The 11,421-nt window shown below is 34.1% G+C and overlaps 1 protein-coding gene across 1 annotated transcript; it reads right to left on the bottom strand.

The window, feature by feature from the left end:
* Positions 1 to 1,006: 1,006 nt before the first annotated feature.
* LOC114369606 (protein NRT1/ PTR FAMILY 4.5-like) lies at positions 1,007 to 4,808 on the bottom strand. Its single transcript, XM_028326837.1, has 6 exons — positions 4,291 to 4,808; positions 4,145 to 4,208; positions 3,827 to 4,044; positions 3,260 to 3,685; positions 2,902 to 3,017; positions 1,007 to 2,294 (listed from the first exon to the last, which is right to left on the bottom strand). Exons 1-6 carry the CDS (start codon positions 4,291 to 4,293, stop codon positions 1,307 to 1,309), a joined length of 1,815 nt encoding a protein of 604 aa, XP_028182638.1. The 5' UTR covers positions 4,294 to 4,808; the 3' UTR covers positions 1,007 to 1,306.
* Positions 4,809 to 11,421: the final 6,613 nt, after the last annotated feature.

Raw genomic sequence — 11,421 nt, 5'->3', positions numbered from 1 at the left:
ACAAGTGAAGTAAAAAGAAAAATAAAAGATAAAAGTAGTATGTATAAGGTAACTAGTATTATTGATATTATTATTGTCATCACAATTTTTGTCAATAAGACAGTGACGAGGACAACAGTAAAAATAATGACATAACAATGATAACGATAAACACTATTATCGTCATAATAATTATTGTTGCAAGTAGGGATGATAGTGGACTTGTGAGAAAAATAATGACAAAGTTAGTGGTGATAATAATGAAATGATCTTTACAATTTAAATGAATTTTTAAATGTCTTTTAATCTCATTGTTGCATTTAAATTTAAAGATTGAGTTTAGGTTTTCATCTAAAAGTAAAAAATATTCTCATGATATGTTTTTATACACATACATAAATGAGTGATGAAATCACACTAATATAATTTATGAAAAGTATTAAACCATTCAATCATTTTTAATTAGACAAATTTTCTCAAAATTATTTGATACCCATTTTATGTACATCAAAACTAATCCTATGTGTGCGTATTTGATACCACCATTCATGTAGACCAAAACTAACTTCGTGTGTGTGTGAACCTTACCTAAAAGGTTTGATATGAGCCTTTTCACACGTGACAAATGTGACAGAAGTTATAATAGAAGAGACATGGTATTGTGGAATATATCGACCTTGGACTATGCCAGTTGTCTAGCTAAACATGAGTGTTATGTGGTTGTTCACAACCCTGTAATAGACAATCTCTAAAACCTCCATCACCACGATTATGATGAACACCATGGGACAACTTAGAACAAGGCCTGTTGCACAAGTCACGAGGATCCTTACTTCTACTTGTATCTCCTCGCTCAATGGTCAATGCCATATTCAAGGCCTGCTCATAGTTCATATCACTTTGTCTTACAATCATCTTAAACAAATAACTCTTTTAGTTCTCCTCTTCTAAATTTTACACCAAATAAACTATTTTTAAATAATGTTTCCTCTTATTGTTCTTTACTATGTTTGAGTGAGGAACAAAATAGAGAGAAAACAATTAACTAAGCATCTCTTAATACATAGTTACAAGTGCAGGTGAATAATTAATAAACTTATATAACAAAAAAGAACATGTTAAATGAAAGAAAATAAAAAAACCTTTGACCCTGCACACAACAGACACACAGATGGTGCCAGAAGCAACAATGCTAATCAATCATACAAGAAGCACACATGCAAGATAAGAGAGATTTCAACAACCACTATCTTTTTCAGTGTTTCCACATAACATGTTTTATCTTATCTAGTCCTTAATACCAAATCATGTCTTGAGCCTCCTGACTTTATCTGTGCTTCCATTCCCTAGAGTTCCTTCCGTCATCTGTTTCATCAGAGGAAGAGGGTCCCTCAGTATTGGCTTCACTTGTTTGGCTGCTTTCTCTAGCCTTCACTCTCATATCCTTCTTCTCTTCCTCGTCTTGTTTTCTCTCACCAACCGTTTTGAGAGGAGCCTTCAAATTCACCTTTGAATTGTTGTCTTCAACTTTGTACTTGTACCAAGAGGCCCAATAAAGGAAGTTAAAAAAATTAAGGCAGCTAAGGATTGCTAAGAACCAATAGAACAAATTGAGATTGTTTTGGTTTAAGTCCAAGCCATGCAACCATCCTTGTTTGCTTGGAGTGACCCTTTTGGTAACAGCATTAATGACATCCACAAAGACTGTGCTCAAGAAGTAACCAAGAGACATGGACAAATATGTGAAAGAAGTTGACAGTGACTTCATGGTTTCAGGTGCTTCTCTGTAGAAGAATTCTAGGAGTCCTACAAGAGTGAACATGTCTGCAACTCCAAATATAGCATATTGGAAGGATAACCAAAAAAGACTAATTGGCCTTGAAGGGTCCTTCCTTCCTTGGTCCCTTCTTTTCACTTCTATTATCCCAGCTATTGTCATTGAAATTGCAGAAAGTACTAGTCCAACGCCAACTCTTTGAAGCTGTGTAACCCCAGAAGGGTGGTGAGTGATCTTTCTTGCGAATGGAACAAAGAAAAATTCATAGAGGGGAATCAGGATGGACATGAAAAGAAGGGGGATAACTGGAATGGATGGTGCAGGCACAGTGAAAGAACCAAGTTTCAGGTTCATCACACTCCCTTGCTGAACTGAGAATGTTTGAAGCTGTGCTAAACAAGTGTTCATTATAATGGTACTGGCTAGTATAGGTAACATTCTGGTTAGGATCTTCACTTCTTCAACTTGTGTCACTGTGCAAACTTTCCATTGCTGTGACTTGATGTTTTCCTGAAGAATGCTTGCTCTATCTAGAAACCTGATTCATCAAAAACCAGACCATTAAAACAAAATCAAAAATAAAAACATTGTCATCAATTATTAATAAGCATGGGGAGTTGTCCATTTAAAAGAAATAAAGAAAAAGAAAAAGAAAGAAGAATAAAATTATTGGCATGTATTGATTGAGAAGTAAATTGCTTTTCATTATCTCTTCAGTGAAGTACTACACAGAACGGAGCCAACAAAAAAAACAAAAGAGTGTGATTGCAGCTAGTACTGTTGTTTTAAAACTTTTTTTTTCACCGAGTTATTGTTGTCAGGAACTTATTTATTTTTTCGTGTGTGTGTGTGTGTGATGTTACAAGCGGTTCAGATATATGTTTTCCGTGATCATTCTCTGTATGGCTTGCAGCTCCAAGCGTGCAGCAGTGGTAGTAGGCCCAGAGGCCTTGGCGCTATCTACTCCGTCGTACATTAAGAAAAAGAATCTCAACACGCCAATGTGCTGGACCATGTAAGTATTAGTTACTTGTTTTATCGCTTACACAACATTATTAGGATGAGTGAGTGTTGCATTATTATGCAAGCTGTTAACCATGAATTTTGAACATGTAGTATGTAATGTATAATAGACCAAGAGTCACCTCATTTGGTTGGTGTGTGCAATCTTCTCCAATGTAGCATCTTCATAGACCTCATAAAGTTCTTCATCAGACTCTGGCAGTGGTAACTTCCGGTTTTTAAAAGCCACAACAATAACCTGTAGTGAACAAAACATTGGTTGGTTTGATGCTTATTGTATATATAGTTTGCTTGATAAACTTTACAACAAATATGTATTACGGTCCTATTTATAAAAAACGTTATAAAAATTTTAATTTATAATAAGTTTTTTTTATAAGTTGAATTTTGACTTATGAACAACTTTAATTTATAAAAACTCTCTCGTTTAACTTATGGAAAAGTTTATTTTAATTTATGCATAAGTTAATCTTAATTTACCTGAGCGATCCTCAAAATGGGGCTCTGGCCGGGAGTTTTGATGCGGTAAAATGGCTTGCCAAGAGCAAGGGTGAGAAATCCAATGGAGGAAGCTATGGTTATTATGATGAATCCCCAATGCCAAGCCTTTTGGGTGCTAACCCACACAACCCCAGTGACCCCTATAATTGATCCCAACGTTGAACTCAGCAAAATCCAATTGAAGAAGCTAGCAAGAGCCTTTGCTTCTCCTGGGTTCTTCTTTTCGTCAAATTGGTCAGCACCAAATGCAGTCAAGGAGCCTCTCACTCCTCCCATGCCCAAAGCCAACAAATACAATGATGAGTAAAACATGACAGCTATGCCACCTTTGACACAGCTTGACTTGCCACAATAATCTGGGTGTAAATGGTCCAGACCAGCTTGAACCGTCAGCATTACCAAAGCCTGTCCAACATGAAGAAACAAACTTTAACGTTTTTTTAAACCACTTTTTTTTATGTCTCATTGGACGCATTGGTATTTGAAATTTTCAAATAATATTAACATAGTATATTTCAAACAATAATACTATTGTTTAGCAGCTACCAGAACTTCGAGTGATCCAAAAAGCAAACATGTGGTTAGTCTGTTGAAGTAAGTGTCCGAGATGAAGCCACCAACGAGTGAGAGCAAGAAAGTTGAGCCCATAAAGTTTGTCAGGGTGTTGGCAGAGTTGGACAGATCAAAGTGCATCACCCCATAAAAGTATAGAACCAAGCTCACCATGTTTGCCACAAAACCCATGTTGTCCAATGCTGATAACACTGCAGGAACAAAGGAAGATCAAAGATGAAGATAAGGTATATACTAGTTTGCAAGCTAAGCTTCAGAACATTGAGAACAATCTTCAACATCTGTGCTTACCAAAAATAAACATGGAAGCCCTGAATCCACCTTTTTGTTCTTCTTCCTTTACCTCTTTGTCTCCCTGCATGACAAGATTTGAAATTCATCAACTAAGAAAGGAAGTAGAGAATGAGCCAATAAGGGGTGTTGAATGTCTTACTTACCATTCTCGAGTTTCAATTCAAAATGGTGGTGGTGAACATATAACTCAAAAGGGAAGCTTTTGAGAAAAAAGGTTCACTTGAGACAAGGAAGGTAAAGAGAGAAGATGTTTAGTCCAATGCTTTAAAACTGTTTGCTTATGTTGTCCTCCTTGCTATTTATCATGATCTCTCTCTCTCTTTTCTCTTGGACTCTGCTGTGCTCACCAGTTTGAAACGTCCAAACAGAAGTTACGTACGGGTTGAAGTTGAATTATTATTGACAGGGTCAGCACAAATTTCAAACTGAAGGGGTAAGAGGTTTAAGGCTGCTAATGCTTAATTATGGATGCTGAATCAATCAATGATGTTAACCAAGGCCAACATATGTGCCCCACTACACTTTATATATGTGCTTGTCTTCGCTGAACAATCCGTTTGAGGCGTTGTATCACTATTCCTAAACTAGAAAGCTTTTCAGTATTGCTCACGGGTCAAATTGAAAGGAAGAGTATACTTACAGAAAACTGGGGGAGTGGGAAGACTTTTCAGTTTGATGCATAGCATGTGACCCAGTGGTGCCAGTGGCTATATTTTCAAATTCGTAGACTATTATGTTTCTTTACAGCTGAACCGTGCATACATCACATGCTTTCCCTAATAATTAGCTCTTAATTATGTCCTGAGGATAACATTGTTAAGGAATAATTAATGGGGACATTGAATAGTTGTGTTAAATAAAATAAAATATGTTATTATTCTATTTCCTATTTTGTGTGCAGAATATTAGGAATAAGATCAGCATTTTATATTGTTTCTTGTTAATTGCACTAATTTGTGATTAGAAGTTGTGATTCTATTTGTAATATTTACAGACGAAAATGAGACCAGAGAAAGATAAGAGTCAAATTTTCTAACATTAGAATTTATAACTTATCTTTGTGTTTGTTTATTCTTGCAGATTCGTTTATTTTAGTAGGCATCCATGGAGATGGGGTGCTAAGAAGTTTTATATAGTCTGTTTTAATTCTCAAGATGTAACTTATAAGTTAAATAATTACCTAGTGACAATTAGTTTTAAGTTGAAATGTATTATGTTATAAGTTGGTGGTCAATTAAGTGCTTGTGTACCCGTAAACTCGTGTTATTGATAGTTAAATGTGCAAAACATTAAACAATCTTGTGTCCTAAGTTTGGGTTTTTTAAATTTTCATGATACTGAGCCAGGGGAATGAATGGGGTTGAAACTTGTCCTTGGTTTGGCACTAGACAGCATTGTCAGATGGAAAAGGATCCAATATTTTTCCTTGCTATGGGAAAAACCACAAGTGCCCCTAGAATTTCCATGTGTAATAGAGGCAATAGTTGAATTTGAAGCTTACCCAATTTCTCTACAACCGACCTTCCATCCTCGAGGGACAAGTGGAGGTACATCATTTTATTTGAGTGGACAAAAAAAAAGAAGAAAAAAACATCATTTTTAAGAGGACAAAGTTGAAGTATTAAAAAAAATGTAAAACAAAGAAAACTTCATATTTTGGGGGACCAAGTAACCAAGCCGGGTAGCCCTCAAAATACAACGCAGCTTCAACCTGCCTCAAAGACTGTAAAAAATGTATTAGGAAAAAAAAATATCGAAAATCCCAAGTCAAATACTCAAACTATGGGTCACATGATACAACTCATATGCGGTCCTTCATGTCTCGTGGAGCTCCATTGTTAGGCAAAAGTTCATGAACCTCATTCTCCCCCTCTTATCCTCTCATGGGAACTTAGTTTTGCCTTTAGCTTTGGTCTTGTAGTCTCAATCCAATGATAATAACTCACATCTCGTTTGAACTGTCTCGATCTATCAAAATAGCAGTCTAACTTCTACTATCTCAATCATGCTAAATCTTTTTTCTGTTTAAAAATCGTTATCAATTAGAAAGCACTCTTAATTTTGGTAAGTTCCACCTTGTTTGATTGGTGTGTGAAGAAAAAATCATTTTGAAATCTTGACTTGCAAAAACTAGCCGGCCTTATTAGCTGTCCTGTAGTATGTGACAAGTATCCAAAGGCGGTTTACTTAGTCCTACGTAGTTGCTGAGAATAATGACACCAGAAATCAATATCAGTATTCAAGTGGCTTCTTGTCATAATGAATTTGTAATGCATAATCCAAACCATGTTAATGCCCTTTGAATAGAATGTCAAAACATTCCGTGTGATAAATGTCCCGCATTGAAGATGGGTTTTTTATTTTTACATACCACAAATATTCTTTATGGGAGTCAATCTGCTTGAGTTAGATCGAACTATATTATTATGAGCCATAAGATTCTCCCTCTAAATATTGAATACAATTTCATATTTAAGATTGGAACTCAAGCTCACTTCTTAAGCTTTATTACAAGAATTGAAAATTAAGAGATATGTTTATATTTATTTATATACTTATACAACTGAGATAGCCTAGGATCATTAATTCTATTTAAACTTTAGAAAGCAGCAAATGCTGCCAACCTGTGTGGACTAGAAGTGCCAGAAAATTCTGAGCTTAAACTCGAAAACTAAAAGGCAGTTATTGTTGCCCATATCCCATTTCTCAAAAGCATAGGTAGGACTAGGGTCAGATGTAGTCAGAAACAAATTCTCTTTTGGTTCAACTAATCATTATCATCAAGGAGCACGTAAAAGAATTGAGTTCACTTTGAAGTTTACCATTTGATGGAAGATAAAGTAGCATTTTATTGCCGTGGTGGGCTAATAAATAGCCACTTAACTACTAGGTCCACTGTTTGGAGAAGTTGGCAATGCGGTTGAAAATTTTGGACCGAACCTATCAATTATTAGTGTGTGATACACCCTTTTGCGTGTGTGTGGCTTTCTATATATGAATGAAATATACACTTTCATAAAGGCTACGTAGATGCTTCTCTATCTCAAAGACACACTGTTATGGTCCTTAGTTGATAAATGTTCTTTTTTGATAAAGCTTGGTTTATTAACCCACCCTCCATGCTATATGCTTTTCAATGACACCCGTTCTATCACTTTTTTTTCCCCACAAAAATAGTCCATGACTTTTCCAAAGTGCTTGAGTGATTGAGTATGAGTTTTCTTCTCTCATCTTCTGTTCTGTTTTGTTTTTCTTCTACTACTTCCTACTTCTAGACACATGCACCGTGTTCCAGTAGTTTTCAACCTTGGCAGTTCTACTATTGTTGTTTCTTGTTGCCCACGACACCCCTGTTGTTGCTTTCTTCTGATCATGCTGTGAGTCTGTGCCAGAATATGTCGCTTCTGCATGTGTATGCGTGTGAGGCTGATTCAACATTTATTTTAGTATATTTTGCAAAATGTGACACATTAAAGAGAAAACGTGTTAACGTTGATACGAAATGGAACTTCATCAACTAATCTTCAACTTTATATTTTAACGTTAACATCAATATTCAAAATATTGATATACAAAAGAGATATAACTTAATTGATTGCGTAGAATGTCAGTTGATTGACAAGAATATGTGAGTGATCAATTCTTTTAGGTAGTAAGAGAGGAATGTTTTAGAAGGAATTGTACCGTGCAAATGTTTAAAAATTGTTGCACCGTGAAAGAGGATTTTTCACTGTTAGATTAACTTATTTAAAATCTAATGGTTAAAAAAATATTTCTGTTTTTTTCTTTTTCTCTTTTTCTGTTTTGCTTGCACAGTTTGTCCATCTCTCTTAGCAGTGTCATTAATTATTTGGTTGTGGTCATCACCGGTCAACTCCGCGCCACATCGTGCAACCCACAAAAGGGGTACGCATACGTGAATTTGCCGTAAACTTATTTGTATCTATTTTCGATTCTTACTCGTTCCAAAAAAATATATTGATATATACAAGGAAAAAATTAAAAGGAAAATCCTAAGGTTCAAGTATAGCAATAGTAGCTGTCTTTGGCGTGTGTGGGGTGTGAGTTTATCATGTGTCGCTTCAAATTGATCATTATTAGTTTATGTAAGCGGAAGTGAAGGGACTTGACCTTTTTTATGGGGTTCGTGTTATTGTAAACTAAAAAATGGATGGTGCCGCCTAAGTGTAAAATATGCATATGGATTGTGTCTATGATACTCCATAATTATTATTGCCAACGAACAAAAACCAGGGGAAAAATTGGGACTACCATGTGGATTGTATTTGGAAAGTGGAATGCTAATTAAGTTACGTCCAAAGTTAGGATAGTTCCATTGGTTCAACCAGTGATTTCAGTGAAAATGGTCAATCTATGAATAGTTAATACGTGGACTTAATTTTTTTAATATGTAGATTTTGAGTTTTATTTGCATGCTAATAATTTTTTTGTTATGTTATTAATTATTAATGTTGCTTAAAATTTTTAAAATAAGCGTCTAATGTATTAATCATTTTAGCTTTTTTCTTTTTAATTTTATATTTTTCACATTATTTATTAGGTTTTTTATTTTTTTTCTCTTCTTCTTCTTCTTTCTCAAAATATTAACAATTTCAAAAATATGAAAAACTACTTTTTAAGATTCATTTCAAAACACTTTATACTTTAAAATCAATTTTTTTATGTTTATATTTATTTGTTTATTTGTATAAAAATAATAAATTCACATTCAAATTGCAACATCCTTCGTTATAATAAATCCACAATAAAACAATTTTTTTGAAATATCAATAATATGATTTTTCTTTGGAAACTCCAATGGTTTGAAATACTTCACATATTATAAATAAGATTGAATCATTACAAACTAAGAACATTCTCAATATGGACTTCTAAAATGAAGGTTAAAAAAAATGTCTTCAACTCTCCTTAATTTTAACAATTTTTTCCTTGTATTATGAAAATAACATTTTTAACGAGATGATAATCTTAATGAATAAAACAAGTTCTAAAAGGGTACTTTTAATGGGATAATAATCTCAACGAATAAAACAAGTTCTAAAAGGATTTGCAAATAGTTTTGCTTTCAGCCGACGCGGTAATCCGAAAAATCAACCATGATGTCTACATTCTTCTAAAATAACACTAGTAATAAATATCTTAAAATAATAGTGTTTTCATAAATATTATAGAATTGTCACACATATCTTCCACATAACAACAATTAATCATAGTGACACTACTATACAAACGGCCTATTACACCGGTTATTTTTGACATACAATGCCGGTTACAAACCGTCATCGTAGCGGACGTTGTAGAAAGCTTATGCGTCTTCCACGACGGTTCCTTAAAACTATCTTAGTATGTGTTACATTTTAAGACGATTTCGTCGTGAGAACCGTCTTAACTGTCTTAGAATTCTAAGACAATCTTGGAGACAAGACAGTCTTTAAATGTGTTATATTTTAAGACGGTTTTCACTATGAGACCGTCTTAGAATATAACACATTCTGAGACGGTTTTTGATAGAACCGTCTTAGAATATGTTTTTTTTTTTAAGAAAATGACATTTGTTTTTGTTGCCACCTATATTACAATCATTCAAACCAATTTGTTTTTATTAATTATCACCTAATAATTTGTAAAAGGGTCTACCATTTTACTCATGTAACAAAATAAAGCGATATATATATATATATATATATATATATATATATATATATATATATATATATATATATATATATATATACACACACACACAGAGAGACACACTACAACTCTTTGTTGTTAACCCTGGTATAGCAATGTGCATATCCACTGATATATATGACTTAAACTCAATCAAATCTACATCATCAACAATATCGCTTTCATCATTAATTATATCACCCCGCTGAGATTGCTCAGTATGTACCTCACTTAACTCATGGATATTGACATGGTCTGTATCTTCAATTTGCAAGCTTGGTTGAGTAAGGCCATTAGAAGGATCTTCAGTTAGCATCGTATCAACATTTCCTCTAGTGCCATCTTCTTTTTCAAACCTGGTACTAGAAGATGATTCCAAATCTCTTGTTTCCACATGAGCAGTAAAGCCTTGTGGATCTAAATTCTCACAAATGGTTCCTTGTGAACAAATCTGATCACCTGATATCTCAAGTTCGTCACTTACCCTGTTATTAGGTTCAAATTGTTGAGAATGTACAGTGGGACTGCTTGTCAGCTGCTAGCTCCAGTTTCTTCAATAGTATTAACATCAATATCATCCTCGGATGAGGTATTAGATGTGTTACTGGTTGCTTGACTGCAACCAAAATTGTCCTTTGTAAAAATGAAACCTTCCTTGTTCAGAAGTTAACATCATTGGCATAAAGCAAATACATAAAACAATTTAACATGAAGGATGGAAAATGCACTCATAGCTTTAAGCAATAAAGCTAAAGCAACAAATAACAGTTAGACTTTCATTTGGTTTATGGGGAAATAAGGTAGAGAAGGTTGTTTCAACAAATAACAACTTAGATTCATTTGACGTAACATAACTTTCAAAATGACCTTCATGCATTGGTTGCCTTAAACCCTAGGTCTATCATTTTCCAACAAAGTACACACTACCAATATAATATAGTTCACAAAAAGAATCACCATTTCAAATTTACCATCATATTTAGAAGTTATATAACTGCATTAAAATTGTTAAAGATCTAATTGGATTTGATGTAAATAAGGAAGCTTGGAAACTACTGTATAGCTAATTTGTAGGGATTCGTATTCATTGTAATTATTTTATCATTCTCTGATTATAAATAAACCAATGTGTCAATGCCACTTGGCAAAACTGAAACATATTTTCTCTAGCACACCCTACCTAGCTCATTATTATTACTAGAAGAATGCAGTCATGCTTAACTAACCAAATATATGTATTGTAAACCAAGGTACCAGACTAGGGCTACACACATTCTCCAACTAGCTCTTCAAATTGAGCCACAATGTGTTTTCCATAAGTATTTTTCAAAGCATCAACATTAAGTGTTATGCGAGAAAGTAATGTTGCTCGCTGATTTTCAGAACAGATCTCAAGAACCTTCGGGATCACATAATTTGAAAATTGGTCTTTCATCATTGTCTACATTGAAATCAAGCATGGTGTAGTAAGCAAGAGGACAAACCCCAAAATGCATAGGTCATGCCAGTTATAAAATGAACCTATTAATTATAGCACAATTCACATTACATGTAAAGAGATGAACTTTCTACCATTGTAA

Source organism: Glycine soja, chromosome 10, assembly GCF_004193775.1.
Source record: "Glycine soja cultivar W05 chromosome 10, ASM419377v2, whole genome shotgun sequence".
In the NCBI taxonomy this organism is placed as follows: Eukaryota; Viridiplantae; Streptophyta; class Magnoliopsida; order Fabales; family Fabaceae; genus Glycine; species Glycine soja.
Note: the sequence above shows the minus strand (reverse complement) of the source record. Positions and strands in the feature narration are given on the sequence as shown.

Excerpts from the sequence above, each read along its gene's own strand:
- LOC114369606 (XM_028326837.1), bottom strand. Across the intron at positions 4,045-4,144 it reads GGCTTCCATGTTTATTTTTG|TGTTATCAGCATTGGACAAC; the intron begins GTAAGCACAGAT and ends TTGTTCCTGCAG. Across the intron at positions 3,018-3,259 it reads CCATTTTGAGGATCGCTCAG|GTTATTGTTGTGGCTTTTAA; the intron begins GTAAATTAAGAT and ends TGTTCACTACAG.